Genomic DNA, 15,259 nt, shown 5'->3' with positions numbered 1-15,259 from the left:
TTGCCCAATCAACATTTTGCTATTTCTGCAAGCTTAGAATATACTTTATCAATGAAATGCACTTTCAGAAAAGCGACACGTTGAAGCAAAATACATATTAACACAAAATTTGTCTGGGAAGAAATAAATTCGAAGCCACAGTTAATTGCAGCAATAAAAGGGACAATTTTATCCCTATTATCTTTATTTGAGGCGTTTGTCGTAGAACCATAATTGCCTTTTTCTCCATCTACAAATACTGTTATATAAAAAACAAATCTTCATTCTGTAGAGAAAATTCTAGTGCAATGGCTAGAACAAGGTCTAGCAAGAAAATTGAATAATAGTATTTGTGCGCCATGAAAGTGTAAAGGCTAAGAGATCACTAAAGTACTTCTTGATAATTCCTTCAATAGAAATTATCTGGTAGTTAAGTTGTAGTGTGTACAAGTGTGGTGATATTAACTAGGTTTGTTAGGGCAGACACGTCTGCCCATCGATTTTGGCACTTTCATTGAAAAATGGAGTGTTAACAGATCTCAATGATAAATTAAATCTTAATTTACTGTTCTTATGCTTTAGGCTTGGCAACGTTTAGTTCAGAAATATTTTTAAAACTGCACAAGGTCATTTAAAGTAATGCGCGTTGCATCAAACATTCAGCCCTTAAACTCGTGTGATGACAAATATTAGCTATGTCTTTCTATATCTAAGAAGGAAGAAAGAGAAAATATAATCTCCCTTTAATAACGTGTAGATTGAACTAAGGCCATTACTTACGTGCTCCTTGGGTCTTCGCTGATATCACTTCGCTGGGATCACTTTTACCCATTTTATTGTAGGAAGCCACATAAAACTGATAGTTGGTCCCACAGAGAAGATCCTGCAACGTGTGCGTTGTCTGATGAGCAGAAACTTGATGCTCCTCCCAAGTGCCGTGCTGGACCTTGACATAGATGTAGTACCCTGTAATAGTTATATATGATTATCATTGTACTCCGCTAGTCAATACAGTACGGTGAGATTTATTACTGCAGATGTACAATTTTTGTGGAACATAGACACAGCCAGGTAGGATCCTGTGATGAAAATGAGCTGCTATATATTCGCCCACACCTTTGTTCGTGCTGGATTCGCTTGCGCGGCAAGCATTGCGTTATAAACATCAGACAAAAAGTGGAGCCACTCACTAGGTTCGCGAAGAAGTAGACAAAGAAAAAGAGAATGAATACCTATTATAGCCGGGTCATCCCCTACATTCGTGTTCCACCTTAACTGGATCGACGTAGAGCTTGTACTGAACACACTCAACGATGGCGGCGGCGGTGGATCTGCAGAGACAGCACCAAGAACCATGAACAACGTTTCTTTATTAGTTTCAACAGTATTGTGGAGCATTTGAAAGTGCTTGGTAATCTGTGATAATCAGTGGAGCATATGATAGTAAAAAGCCCTTCCCACTTGGAGTACATTAAGAGAAACGAGCAAATAACGCGTAAATGCTCGCTTCACTACGTGCGGATAAATGCCGGGTCATCCCCGCGTTATGCCACTATCACCACCATGCGTTCTGCAGTCTACGTGGTGACGAGATTTGCAAATTCAAAAACGATTTTAGTTATAAAGAAGCAGAATAATAATGCAGTACTGGCGCTAACTTATCTGAGCTTCATTCTCTGCAGGACCCATCCTTTACGTATATCCTGTTTTTTACACTGACAATTTTCTAGATTACGAAACAGTTAACCGATATGAATGTTCTGGTACGCTTTCACTCCTGATATTACCACAGAGGGCTGACGACGCAACTCTGTGTGGCTGCTCTCGTTTAGGCGTGAGACCAATGCTGCGATTTGGTTATGCGGTCAGAGCAAATGCATGCACCCTTTGCCGGTAGAAAATCGCCATATTGCAGAAGTGCTTGTTGGCGTAATGCTAAAGGACCATACTCTTTGAGCTCCGTGCTGGCGCCATGGTTGAGGTACAGCAGAAAGACAGAATCTATCGAAGGCTGTTGTGATGCGGACAACTAAGTAATATCTTTTTGCGAAGAAGAAATATCGAAGCCGATTTGCATAGTTAATCAAATGTAAAGTAGGTGCGCTTCAACTGCCTGAGGGACCGCGAGCGACAAACGTCCGATCCGTCCCGAGGTAGAATAGCACAGCATCTGCGAAACGCGGCCTTAGCTGTGATAGAGGCGATCTCTCATTAGCGGTAGCTGTCCGACCGCACCGCTTCGTCATTCGCTAAGCCGCGTGACACAGTGGTTTAAGACAGATCTCGACGAAATCCGTGATCATGGACAGTAGCACTAGCGCACTTAAAAAGGAGTTTAAATAATGAAGTTGCCTTCATCTGGGCTATGTGGGACCTCGCAGGTTTACTTTTCTGCATATGTGAGCAGCGTTTATGGTTGATATTAGGCTTGTAATAAGAGAGCAATTACTCATTAAATATCCACCCGAGCGCAGCCATACGGCTACAAAGGTAAGCTGTTCTACCTACTCCACCTTGGGGGATTCCCCTAAACATTTGACCGACATAATAGGTTTATGTGCTTCAGAATGTCAGGACAGACCGCCACTATCAGCCTTTAGAAACGACTATTTTTAAGTAGTTGCCAAAAAGGTCGTGGGGGAAAAATTTCATGTTTATTGTCTTTTGAAGAATAGAAAAAAACATTTTTATCTCCTTTGGTCTAAAAGAAATAGAAAGTTTTCAGTGGAGAAACAAACAAAATTCATTCGACATACATATGTTTTTTTTTATTTTCGGCCATGAACTCGTTGTAACAATAGAAACGTCTGTAGAAACAACCTAATTTTCTATAGTATTGGGCTGTCCCACCTTATAACTACAGAAAAAAAGCAAAATACTACGGCAAATTCTGCACCTGTACAGAAAACTACTACAAACTGTCGTCACGACAAAATGTTTGCGGCTATGACAAAATATGAAACATTTTGTCGCAGCTTGTGTACGATTGTGTCTGGTTTTTCGATCAGGTATATTTGAAGAGCGCAGTTGTGAAACAAAAATCATTAGTAGTGGAATGCTGATGTGTTTCCACTTCTTATATAGCACTGATAAACTTTTAGGGACAGTGTAACGAGGTGCAAAGAACAAAAAAGCTGAAATATCTGCGCAGATGAAAAAAAAAATACGAAACTAGCAAGAGGTGCGCCAGGTGCGTGCTGTCTATATATGATCCTTTAGTGAGAATATTCATTATTTTTGGCTTTTTGATTGCTCTTGTAACCGCGAATAACCTGTCGTATATTCCTAATCATTTGAACCCAAGCCACACTATGTTATTCATTTTGATTGGGGTTGCAACAGCGCTATAATTACGAGGCCGAAGGTTCGAACAGTGGGTTCAAGTTTCTCGAGCTGCAGATTGAATAGCTTCTTTGTATAGGGAAGAACTGGAACATGTCATAAATAACATGATGGTTAGAGAAAATCAAGGCTAGGGGAAGTAGAGATAGCTTGAAAATATGAGCACTGACCACAAAGTGGACAGCTGGAAGAAATGCGATCCACAATCGCGGGAATAAATGCAAACAGAGCTATAAATATCTCATAGTTATCCTCGCAGAATAATTTTCCGCCAATAACGAATGAACATTCGGCATTATGAATACGCAAAAATTTAAATTCTGAGTTGGACGCGCTTCTGCCGCGGCGGAAGAATGCTAAGATCGCTTGCAGGAAACAAGGCAGGGTCAACACAACTCACAACCCTCCCCACTCCTGTATTAACACTGTCGCAGACTAGAAGACGACAAAGTGGGTAGTGAGTGGCACGGCACGGAGCACTCCCGCTAGGCCCACCGCCATTAAGTCGTTTCACCGCCATATGTCATCTAGTCCTGTCTTCACCGGCCGGCCGTCACGTAACCTTTGGTGTAGGTGAAGGATTTATTTTGTGGAAGGTGCGGGAGTATTTTAACCGGATAATCAAAAACTAACGTACTGGGTTTTTATAAAGTGATTTCAGGAGCGTTTTGAAGTGGTTATGCAACCAGCAGCGCGTGTGATGTCACATTCAGCGTGCATTTGGGCACATAGATATGGAAATGGCATGATTAGGTACTCATTTTTATAGCAGCCTAATACGCACAATGTTTATTGCGGAATGCGTGATGCTATCATTGAGCTCATTTACGCAGGAATTAGTGAACCGTTCATCAATAAAAACTGAAATATCCCTTTTGCTTACCGTTTTCAAAGGTTTCAAGGAGTAATTCTTCGCACGGCGGGCCGGTTCCTTTGTCGTTGAAGGCTTGTACAAGCACAGCGTACTTTGTAGACCGGTGTAAAGATGTTAGCAAAACCTCTTCTTTTATGCTTCCCGTCATATCTACGGTCTTGTAGGTGTACGTATCTGTGGTGCCATGTTTTTTGTAACCCACGTAATACCCCTTCAGCAGGCCATTTTGTAGGTCCTTTCTTGGAGGCTGCATTTCAAGCACACGTCTAAACAAATGACATAAATATGCTTTTCAACAGAAGTCAAGTGCAGCTGCATAAATACCGAAGAGAATGTTGGTGCTCACACAACTAAAAAATTGGAGAACAATCTTCTCTACGCCCATTTCAAATATGAGGGGCCTCTATTGCGCGCATGTTTCCTTCTTAACGAAGAACTTCCATCGTTAGCTGTTCGTGCTTATAATAAAGATACTTGCTTGTGCATCAAAACTAGCGCAGAGAGCTGCATTCCAGCTTTGCGACTAGCTTGACTATAAAAACATGCTCAAAAGCTCTTGGAGCAGAGATCTGTTCTAGCATTCATGCGTCTGCTGCTCAAGACGAGCCTCAAGAGAATAGAATTATGCACAAATTCTCCTAACCTCACTATTGGTATTCAAACGCGTGCTTCTAGATCGGTGAACAAAATTTTGCAGACAATTTTCCAGCAGCTTCCCACGTGCACGAAAGCTTGCTGAAATGGTGGTGTATCGTTATAAAATTCGTACTAATTTGAATATTTTTTCAGCGGTGGTGGTGGTAGTGGTTTTATTAAAAATAATAGTAAAAAGGAAGGAAAAGATTTTTGCTAGAGCACCTGAGCTGGGGCAGCGGAAATAAAGGACAGCAGGCAGAATGGTGAAATGAAATGAAAGAGGTGAGGGGACAGGAATAGAGGACAGGGGGAGAAGTAATATGTACAAACTATTTACACAATAAGTAATGTGTCCAGGTTGTGCGCGTGATTAGTTCATTTTAGAGGAATTAAATCACACACGCGCACAGCACTGTGCAGGTTACAACTGGAGTGGGGCGTCCAGTTATTAATCGTTCAAGGTAGAACTCGCGGAGCGTTCGGTCACTGCGTGTAACTACCTGACGGAGAACAGACAGGACGTCAAGCCCGTGTGTTCGAGGAATGCACAGAGGCTCACCAAAGTTCGCTCACGAGTGCGCGCACTGCCCTGCGGCCACAATAGCGTCTTGATGGAGTCTGGTAGTATGCCCTGCGCCCTATATATTTTTTCAGCGGAAAACAAATATTTTTGCTCACCTTCCATGTCACCTTTAAGGATGTTGACGACAATGCTGTCGCTTGCACATTGAGTGGTGGTCCCTCGGGTGCTGGAAGAAGAATAAATTTATTGAAACAGTTTGAAAATTGGGGCTGTACAGATAAACTTGCTGCTCACAGTGATTAACCAGTGGTACAGAACAGTATAACGGAGTACACTGATAATGCCAAGATCTATCTTACCTTCTTCATCAGTTGTGACTTGTATCTCCTGGCTATAGTCTCCAGCACCCAGTGAATTTTCGGCCTGAATTCTTATTATGTAGGCGGTGACTGGCCGCAGCTCTCTGAGAGTGAGCGTTGTCACTGTACCCTGAATCTTGCTTTGCCGAATGTCACCACTCCATTTTGCTGAATGAAATAAGAAAACGTCTTTATTGTACCAGTGGCGTGGCTATCAGCAGCGATTATCTTCAAGAGTTTAGTGTTCGCGATGGTTTCATAAGGTCAGTTTTGCAACACTGTTCGATAATCATTGCACAGCGCTTTAATGAAAAGAAATGACAGGGATGACTTACAGTCGTCCCGTGCAAATAGCCGACGAAGCTACTGCCGGGTTCGATGGCCTAAGTACATTTTTCCTGAATATTCGTGGTTTCGATAAAACTTATACATTTTCTTTGGTTAGCTCAGCTCAATTTGGAAGTATTCATTTGTTTATAATTTATTAGGTAGAGCAAGAAACATATCTTTTGTATAGATTTCTTGTACGAAAACAGATCATAGTAGTCAGCGATTTCCGGAAGTACATGGCGCAGCCAAAGGCAGCCGGGGAAAGGGAGGATTTGGTGTAATATTTTATAAATCAGCTTGCCTGCGCATCCAAAAGATATAAACTGACCGGGGTAGGACATCTTAAAAAAATTTTCTCATGCTTGCTTAAACAGACTAACGAAACGTAAGAAGCGTGGGGATCGAAAAAAACGAGTAGTAACAAAAAACTGACACTCGTAACTGTAATTTTTGTCATGGAAAGGTTGCAATTTTCAAAATGCGACAAAAGCATTTGAAAGGAGGTAGCTTACTTCCAGCAGTTTTACTCTGTACACGGTAGCTGGAGATGTGGCTGTTTCCTGTGTACGGTTGGTCCCAAGAAACTGTCATGGCGCGGCTGGTCACATCAGCAGTTCGCAAATTAAATGGAGCACCAGGAGGCTCTGAAGAAACAAAACAAAAGGCACATTAACTGTACCGGTTTCTTGTGAGTGCTGCGAACAGTGGGGCTCTTAGTGGAAATATCAAGCTATATTTTTCGCGTATAAAATCTTTCCGGCGCTAAGAAATTGGCACACCTACGCAAAAATAGTAGGGAATAGAGTGACAGCATACTGTCCCTGCACCATGGCAGGTGTTGTCAAACAGCTACTTTACAGTTGATGCGCATCTTAAGGAAAACACCCCGTTTGAGGAAGCTATTTTACTTCAAAGCAGAGAATAAGTCTCCATGGTATTGTAGAATAATTAGAAGCCCGGATTTATATTCTTTTGATTGTGGAATAAAAAATCTGCGTGCACGTCTAGCCATTTTTGAAAACAATATTGCAAATCCGATAACTGAGAGCTCTCGCTTAGTACTGAGTTACGCTGTAGCAGGTGTATGCGCCTGTCTCGGCGCTCTACGAGCAAGCGCTGTTAGCATGAGTGCTTACCTTGCACAATGAGCTGTGTCCTGGTTTCGTCTTTGCCGTGTTTGTTGCTCCCAAGGCAGGCAAACAGCGCCGAGTCTCTTCGGTCGACGGCCTCGATTTCCAGCTGAGACACAAGGCTGTCTTCCGTTTCACTGGCTTTTATGTCGTACCTTAAATTAAGAACGACGTACAAGTATCGTAACAGGCAACAACAAAAAATAAATAAAGGAGCTTTGAAATACTATTGCGACTTCATTATAATTTTTCTTGTATTAATTCTGCGCATCTGAGTATAATATTGTGCTGCACGCAAGAGAAAACTTTATTATCCAATTTGCTTTGTTGCGGTCAGAAAAACCTGCCAACGGTTAAGGAAGTAATAGCGTCTTCCGTGGCCGAGCTGCCGGAAGTTTTCTTTAGAGGAAAAAAAAGCATTTGCGCAAAATGTCAGTGGTCCTAGCTGCAATTAGTGTCATTTTGTTGTGTTATGCATAAGCGTGGAAGTGGCGCAGGTCGCCGGAACAGGGCGATTAAAATGCAGTTGCTTTCTAAGCACACCGCCCTTCAGAAGAGAACGACTATACATGAATGACCACCATCGATACTCTTTTCTAGTCACGATGCAATTGTATCCGATATAAATTTTCATTGTTTTAACTATATTGTAGCAAGGTGTCAAAAAAGGCGACGGGCCGCATGAATCTTCGAATAGCGCAGGGCTTCAAGGAGTCGCTTTGATCACGTCAGTATAATTTGAAGTGCCTCTCGTTCACAGATTCCGGAAATCCAAAGCGAATAAACAGAGTCCCGCTCATTCAGGTGGTTCCCCGAAAACTTCATGCACATTTTTGTGCCGGAATCATTATACAGCAGCACAGGCCCCATCACGTTGGAGGGAATGCAATTATCTGCTCTATACTGTAAAATTATAAGCAGGTTTGCACTCTTTTATTACAGCAACATGAATCAACGCAAATTTTTCGCGCTCATTGGGCAACCATCGCTGCGAGCGGTGGCATTTTTATTCACTGCAGCCTTGCATAATCTGTGCTTCATCTCACAAGTTGTTCTCAGTGCAGTGGAAGCTATGTCGCGCTCAATGCCACTTAGAACGCATTCGAAGTGAGACAACCGTGCTTTTTATTTTGTAGTAAATCAGTGCGCCTTCACACAGAGCGCCCACCTTGTACAACCATTCGGTGTACTTTGTTCTCATCATCGACGGCTGAATGCATCAATTTTCAGCACCAGTGGGCTCGCACTGCTTCGTGAACTGAGCTTCTGCCACAACTCGTGCGTTGCAGCTCATATTGAGCACGACAGTACCGTCATAAGGCGACGGATTTCAGACGTGTCAGGTTGACTCGCGAGTCCACGCGTGCGACATGCCCACTTCTCAAAGCCATTACTTCGCTCAACTATCGTCCACTTGTGAGACGCAGCATAGTTCATTTAGCTGTAGCGCATTTGAAGGCTTTAACGTCGCAACAGAATGATATAGGCACATGACCATTTGAAATACCTTCGGCCCTGGTTTAAGCTAAAACGAGGGAGCGATGCTAATGTTACCCTAAAATTTTCTCTAAACTCGTTAACTGTTTATTATGCTCTCCAAACCTTAGACTGAAAATTATGCGCCGAACTTGAAAACAAAAATTTAACTACTCTTATTTTTGTATTTATAAAATCAGGCACGCTTAAAAATATGCTACCCTGGTCATGACAACTGCCTACAAAACTGCACGAGTCGAAATTTACTAGAACAAATTGTCGTTTCCTAAAGCTTAGCAGAACTAGTGTAAACACCTTGTACTTACTTTCTGCACTGCATTCTTCCTGTCGTTCGCTCATGGGCAACTTAAGACAAAGAAGTTGTACTCAAAGGGAAGCTGTACCGCTTTTCGGAATTAAAAAATATTCAAGAATACGCTTACATGAAGCCTTTAGCCAAAGCACGCCGAGCCTTTTTGCGTTGTTATTTAAGATAGTGACGTAATCGTCGATTAAAGCTCGTACTTCTCACAGTGCCAGGAAAGGGCACAGAACTCCGGTGATTACGTTACAGACGGTTATAGTTTGAATTTACGCTGCCTTCTCCTGTACAGTGCCATTCGTGGTGGGATGCTGCCAAAAACGCTCTGCGGGCTTTGCCTTCGGTGGCCTTAGTTACTTGCTTCAAACAATCGTTTCAGCCTGGTAAACTTACTTTTGCTGTAGATGACGTCATCATGCCCCCATCGCATGGTGTTTTGCGTTGCTAAAGAACCCTGAAATCCGTCGTGGCTTTATTCGGCAATTACGTAACCATTTCAAATGCTAGAACGAAAGATTTCGCATGCTTTATGTGTTGGTTTCACACAGTCCATTACATTAACCTAATTGAATGGTAACACTGCTTCAATTGACTTTTAATTTATGTGACTGCTCTCTTGATTTTACGTCTCAGTGCGTTCAAAATTTATTTTTGCGCAGCACATAATTTCGTAGTGGCCGCATATAAAACTTTACGAATGTGTCGTCGCCTACAATAGCCCTCTTTCATCCCCTCGACCTCTTCTAATGTGCAGAGCAGCGGACATGATAATAATCATTCAGGCAGATTTATCTCTGTTTCTCTTAATAGACCTCTCTTTCGTTGGCGAAGTGCTAATAATATTGCCAATGCAGGCTGCCTATATTGAGTAGCGCCTATATCTATCAGCTACAGTGGTGTTCATCAAACAATACTTGCAGTCCCGTAATTTCCTATTAAATGAAGTGATTAATTTGTGAAGAGGTGGAAATGCAGATGTCTTTCATGTTCAGAAATTCTCATCTTAAGTAATCTTGTACACAGAGCAGACGAGAACAAAATGTGAAGTCCGTTGTTCAGAGCTGTAGCTGGGTTATTAAAGGAGCGGCAATATTATGGTAAAACTCTAATCTTTAAAATTAGAAGAAATATTTGATAAGCTTGCACGGAATGCTCATACTAACCTTCGAGCTTATCTTCTCAACCTAGAGCCGCAATTTCTAATGGGTGGCCACCACTCATTAGCTTGGGCAAAGCGACAAAGATGGAAAACTTTAGGCAACTAAATAATGCATGTTATAAATCAGAGTTAAATGAAAGGGGACGCGTTTTTTTTTTCATTAGGCACCTTTCAATGACTCCAGTGTAAGAAGTTTGTAGATAATACATGCAAAATTTCTTGCGTTAGCTTTTACAACGGCAAAGTAATCGCTATTTAAGGCCACTGCAATGTTCAGGCTTCTGTTCACAGCATTTCGGTTTCTGGCGAAAATCTAAGCAATAACTTTATATTGTGGAAGGTATGGGTCATCTGGTGCATACGCCCACCCATTTTCGTGCCTAATCGTATGGCGCCAAGGAACGCTCCGCGGTCATTACCTTCGATGGCGTTTCATTTCTTCTTCCGAGCAAGCGTTCCTTCCTTGAAAACGTACCTCCGTCTCAATATGACGCTATTATGTGCCCCCCTGCCCGGCGCTGCTCATTGCAGAATAGCCTGAACTGGCGATTACTTAACCGTTTCAAATGCTAGTGCAAAGTTATTCGCGTGCTTGCGCCTCAAGTTGCGCACATTCTATCCTTTTAGGTTCGTAGAGTTTTGATAACCTCTTCAGTTGCCCTTTAAGGGACATTGTTACAAACTCGTGGCAATTACCTGGCGAAGTGCATTATTCAGTACATTAGGCTTCTGCGAAGCAGTACCAGAAGCAGTATAAGGAAGCTGTAAGAAAAAAAAAAGTGGTGCCGTTTGGGCATTCAAAGAACTATTCCCATACGAATGCTATACACATCCGGACAGACACGAGTCAGGTGCTGTCATTGATGCGGCCTACATTTAATGCATCTTTTTGCAACTTAAGCTTTCCCGTCGTGTGGAAAAAGGAAACTTACCGCTGGTCTTGCGTGGAAGCAATGGGTTGGCCGTTCTTGCTCCAGCTAATTGACAGTGGCTTTTCTCCGAAAACTTCGCACTTCATCCGGGCCGTGTTACCCTTTCGTAGCGTCTTTGAACTGAACGCAGTTTTAAAATGTGCGGACACTGGCAAAACAAAAGCGAAACGATTCTTAGGTGACTAATCCTGCTTCAAAACAGAAACGAACATTTTCATGCCTGTGAAAAGCTGCTGTCAAAAATAATGGCAGATTACTTCCCACCTATTATTCTTTATGCAGATTTACTGCACCATGGTTATGTCTTCTGGTTTATGTGAATAGAAATGATGCAGCCGTTTTCAAAGAGCTCCTTCTACACATATAAATTCCCGCATAGGCAGTGGCAGGTACGTTGGTAATTAAGAAAAGTCGTTTAGACGAAAGCCTGAACACAACAGACAAAGAGGAAGGCACTAATCAATCTACATCATATTCCTAAATTTTCCTGTAGGATTTGGCGTCGAACTTCCTGGAACCTCCTTCTTGGTGTGAAACATTCGCCTATATATGAAGATAACACTGAAGAAGCAATATGCTTTACATCCTTGGTTAGTAAATCACGCTTCGAGAAAACGTCAATTTCTGCTTTCTAGATCCTTTTCAATAGCGAGTACTTGTGACCTCTAATAGCGAGTAGTTGTTCAATAGCGAGTAGTTGTGGCGCGCACTAATCTGCGCACGTAAAACGCGGCTTCCAACTTGATTAAGCCCAAGCAAAAACACTGATTTAACTATTGCATTCTACAACTTAGCCGTAGCTAAGGGGTTCCACTGTCAACTTGGAAGGTACTTTCTGCAGCAACGTAATGGGGACACAACTTTCATAACTTGCACGCTGTCTTCACCTAAATTGTCACGTGAGCATACAAGCCTATTGGTGTCGCCAAGCAGTCATTCAGCAAACGCCTAAAAAGCTAGTGTATTACAAGAGAACGCCTGTCAATCTGAAAACACTCCTCAAGCAGAAATCTTGTGCAGACTTGTGGTTACGAACTTGGGAGATTCTCTTAACGCAGTCCTCCTGTATTTATGACACGAAAAGAGATAAGCGTGGGTACGTATTATTCACTAAAACTGAAATAAGAATCAGCGCCAATGGTATTTAATACGGTTACACGCCACAAGAGCGACGCAGGCGGAGAATTAATTGCACCGAAACGAGACACCACTTACTTTGCTATCGGAAAACTCTGTCTGTACCTATTCGAAATTCGATGCTACCAATACAAAGCTTTTTATACGCAATGCAGATTCTGAGAAAACCGTGAAATACTATTTAAGCAACTAACAACTATCAGTCCAGAAATTCTAGACAACTGCTTCTAGTTCCCTTCGCTACCAGTATGTGAAGAATGGGGTTTAACATTTAAAAGCTGCCTGTCGACATCGACGTTAAAGGGGCCATGGCAGCCTATTTTCACGCATACCCTGCTTATCGCCTTTAATTCCCAACAGGTCAAATTACAATTTGCAAAATTTTCAGTTGATTCTGTGCGGTAAGTATTTTTAAAAGGAATTTTTCGTTTCTTTTGTGAACTGCTTGCTGGTCTGGCAACCTCTGATCGCTGACGTCACAAGCGCATACTCGCCACGCGTCATCTGCTGCGAGCAGATGAGGTGCTTGCATGCACACCGTAGACAGTGGTAGCTCGACAAGTTTTTTCTTTTAGCCTAGCGAAATAAAATGCGTTTTCCGTGTTCTCCTTCAAAAAGAATTCAACTCAGTACGCGAGCTGAGTGATCCTTGGGAAAGCGGACTTGCTCGTGGCGTCCACTTTCCGATTGTTGAGGAAGCAGAAATCGATGGAACCCTGCTTTATTATTTACGCTTAGAAACATGCTGTTCGTATCTTATGAGTGTGGTCTCTTTTGAGCAGTGAAGTGCTCCCGTATGTGAAAAGCGGCACATGCCGTGCATGCCTTCGACGATGTGCGCCGTGAAAGCCGCGGCGTTTTGTAGCTGGCTACCAAGTTCTCGTCCGCTATTCATCGCTCGATAATTAAACTCAAATTATCTAAAGGTGCACTACAGTAACCTTGAGCCGCGAATGGAGCAGAGAAAAGTGCCGAGTGCGACAACTTCCGCGCTGCATGTACGCGTTTGTAAGTCGAACATACATTTCCTTCGACCCATAGAACCGTTTTGCAGGAACCAAGCCGCTTGCAAAACCCTACGTGACTCGAATGCTTTCACTGTCCGCGCCGATGAATAGCCGCCGCCGTCTAAATGAGTGCTTCGAAATAATAGTACAGCATTTGGCTGTGCGTGCGCATTGTGCCCTAGGAGTGCGACGATTACGACAACTGCAGCCCCGCGCTGAGGTTGTTTACATGGCTGTGCACGAACAGTACTGCTCGTTTGCATGGAATAAAAGGCGAGGTGGGTTATCCTTATCTTAAATATTACGTACTCTTGCTCACAAATTGCACCTTCACCCATTTACACCCCATGATAACACTGCAATAAGCGCCAATGATGCTATATCGCCTGCTTGGGAAACGCTTTGCGTAGGATACCGGCGCTTTCCGCTAATTGTATCTGCTTTCTCTGATGTCACGAAAATTTAATTTTAGATCTGTTTAGCTAAAAATACGTTCGCACATTACTTGAATCAATGAAAACAACCAGATTTGTTGTCTACAGTCAACGCCGACGGCTGCTGCCGGCTGCCTTCTGCACATGCTATGCAGACCGGGTCACATATATCGGCGCTTCCCCCCTTATTGTACTCGCGTCCTGCGATGTAGCCAGTCATCGCTTTGAGGGCACTGTAGCCAAAAATACGCTCGACAGCTATTTGCAGGCGCTAAAACTTGCGAATTCGCTCTCCGCAATCGCCGAAATCGCACACACGAATCTTGCGTACTCGCTAGGCCTCGTCACAAAAGGGGCCGGCGGTCCACCGTCAACCGAAGTTCAACCATATGGCAGAAGTTCCTCACTGGTTAGTAACAAAGTGTGAAGACATGATATGTAGCCGCTTGTTTCGCTTTTTTTCGATACGGATAAGGTACACAAGCGCTGTTTTTCCGGCCGTCGCCTCACTGGGCGTGAAGAAAATTTCGGCCGCACAAGCCTGCAGGCGACGGCGGCGAGCGGCACCGTCGTGCGGCGTTTTATGCCCGTGTCGCTTGCCTCGCCGATTGGTTCTATGCGCAAGCACCGAATGAAAGCACATCTTCGCTGGTGCACGCACATCGCGTATGTCGCCGTGGCTAGCATGAGGTCCAATGAGTTCTAAAATTCTTAAGTGTTTATAGAATGTCATACCAACTAGTCCCCTACCTCTCTCTTCTGGTTCCCACTAAACTGATTCTTTAACATTACTACGATACGCGATCGCTGGTCCTGCTGGCGTCGTCGTCGGTCTAGCGTGACAGACCAGTGCGTCAGCGACGGCATTTGCTAACCGATCAGCACAGCGACCGTCTATCGCCGTCTCATCGGCTTATAGTGTGACCGGACCCTACCTATACCGAAGAAAAACTGCGTTACTGTTATTATCACTTTTGCGGTACCAGTCATTCATATATGGGGGACGACTGCTACTTCGATCGCCCGCGAAAGTAAAGGGGGAATGAGACCTCGCTGCGCATATTGCAGCAACGAGAGCAGACGACGTTGCTCCGTGCATGTGCTTTGGTGAATTCCAATCGCAGGCCCGGAGCGGTCTGCACGCTCTGTGACAGAGCGCCTGAATCCGGCGCAGAGCGCGCGACCTGAAATTGCGATTGGAGTACACTTGCTCTGGCCAGAGCATGCAGGCCAGAGCATGTAGGGCGCTGCTATCGCCGCTGAATAAGAACGTCACGCAAACTTCCGGTCGGATCCGCCGATTTCGGCGGAGCAATCTCGGCTCGGCAACAGCTCCCTGTCTACGATTGGAAGACGTGATCCGTGCCTCAGATCTGCATTTGGAATACAGTTGCTCCGAAAAGAGCAGGAAACGTTGCTCCAGAAGTGCTCCAACTCTGCGATTGGAAGTCACCACTAGTGACGTCACGAGAACTTTCAATATGGCGTTCGCTGCCGGTGGGAGGAGTCTCCAGGTCTCAATTTCGATCGGAGTTTTTGGAAAATACAGCGCGTTCAGGGCAGCCAAATTTCGAAAATTGAATCATAAGCTCTTGCATTAGTTACTGAAGCATAAAACT

At 43.6% G+C, this 15,259-nt stretch overlaps 1 protein-coding gene across 2 annotated transcripts in view; it reads right to left on the bottom strand.

The window, feature by feature from the left end:
* LOC144128653 (cell adhesion molecule Dscam1-like) overlaps positions 1-15,259 on the bottom strand; it is a 120,627-nt gene that overhangs the window by 11,393 nt on the left and 93,975 nt on the right. For both annotated transcript variants that reach the window (XM_077662221.1, XM_077662220.1), the window contains exons 14-21: positions 11,063-11,210; positions 7,180-7,328; positions 6,556-6,687; positions 5,714-5,881; positions 5,510-5,580; positions 4,205-4,442; positions 1,212-1,310; positions 760-945 (exon numbers count right to left, since the gene is read on the bottom strand). In XM_077662221.1, the coding sequence (XP_077518347.1) occupies positions 760-945; positions 1,212-1,310; positions 4,205-4,442; positions 5,510-5,580; positions 5,714-5,881; positions 6,556-6,687; positions 7,180-7,328; positions 11,063-11,210 (1,191 nt within the window). The remainder of the gene's footprint in view (positions 1-759; positions 946-1,211; positions 1,311-4,204; positions 4,443-5,509; positions 5,581-5,713; positions 5,882-6,555; positions 6,688-7,179; positions 7,329-11,062; positions 11,211-15,259) is intronic.

The sequence above is a fragment of the Amblyomma americanum genome, chromosome 4, assembly GCF_052857255.1.
Source record: "Amblyomma americanum isolate KBUSLIRL-KWMA chromosome 4, ASM5285725v1, whole genome shotgun sequence".
Lineage (NCBI taxonomy): Eukaryota > Metazoa > Arthropoda > Arachnida > Ixodida > Ixodidae > Amblyomma > Amblyomma americanum.
Note: the sequence above shows the minus strand (reverse complement) of the source record. Positions and strands in the feature narration are given on the sequence as shown.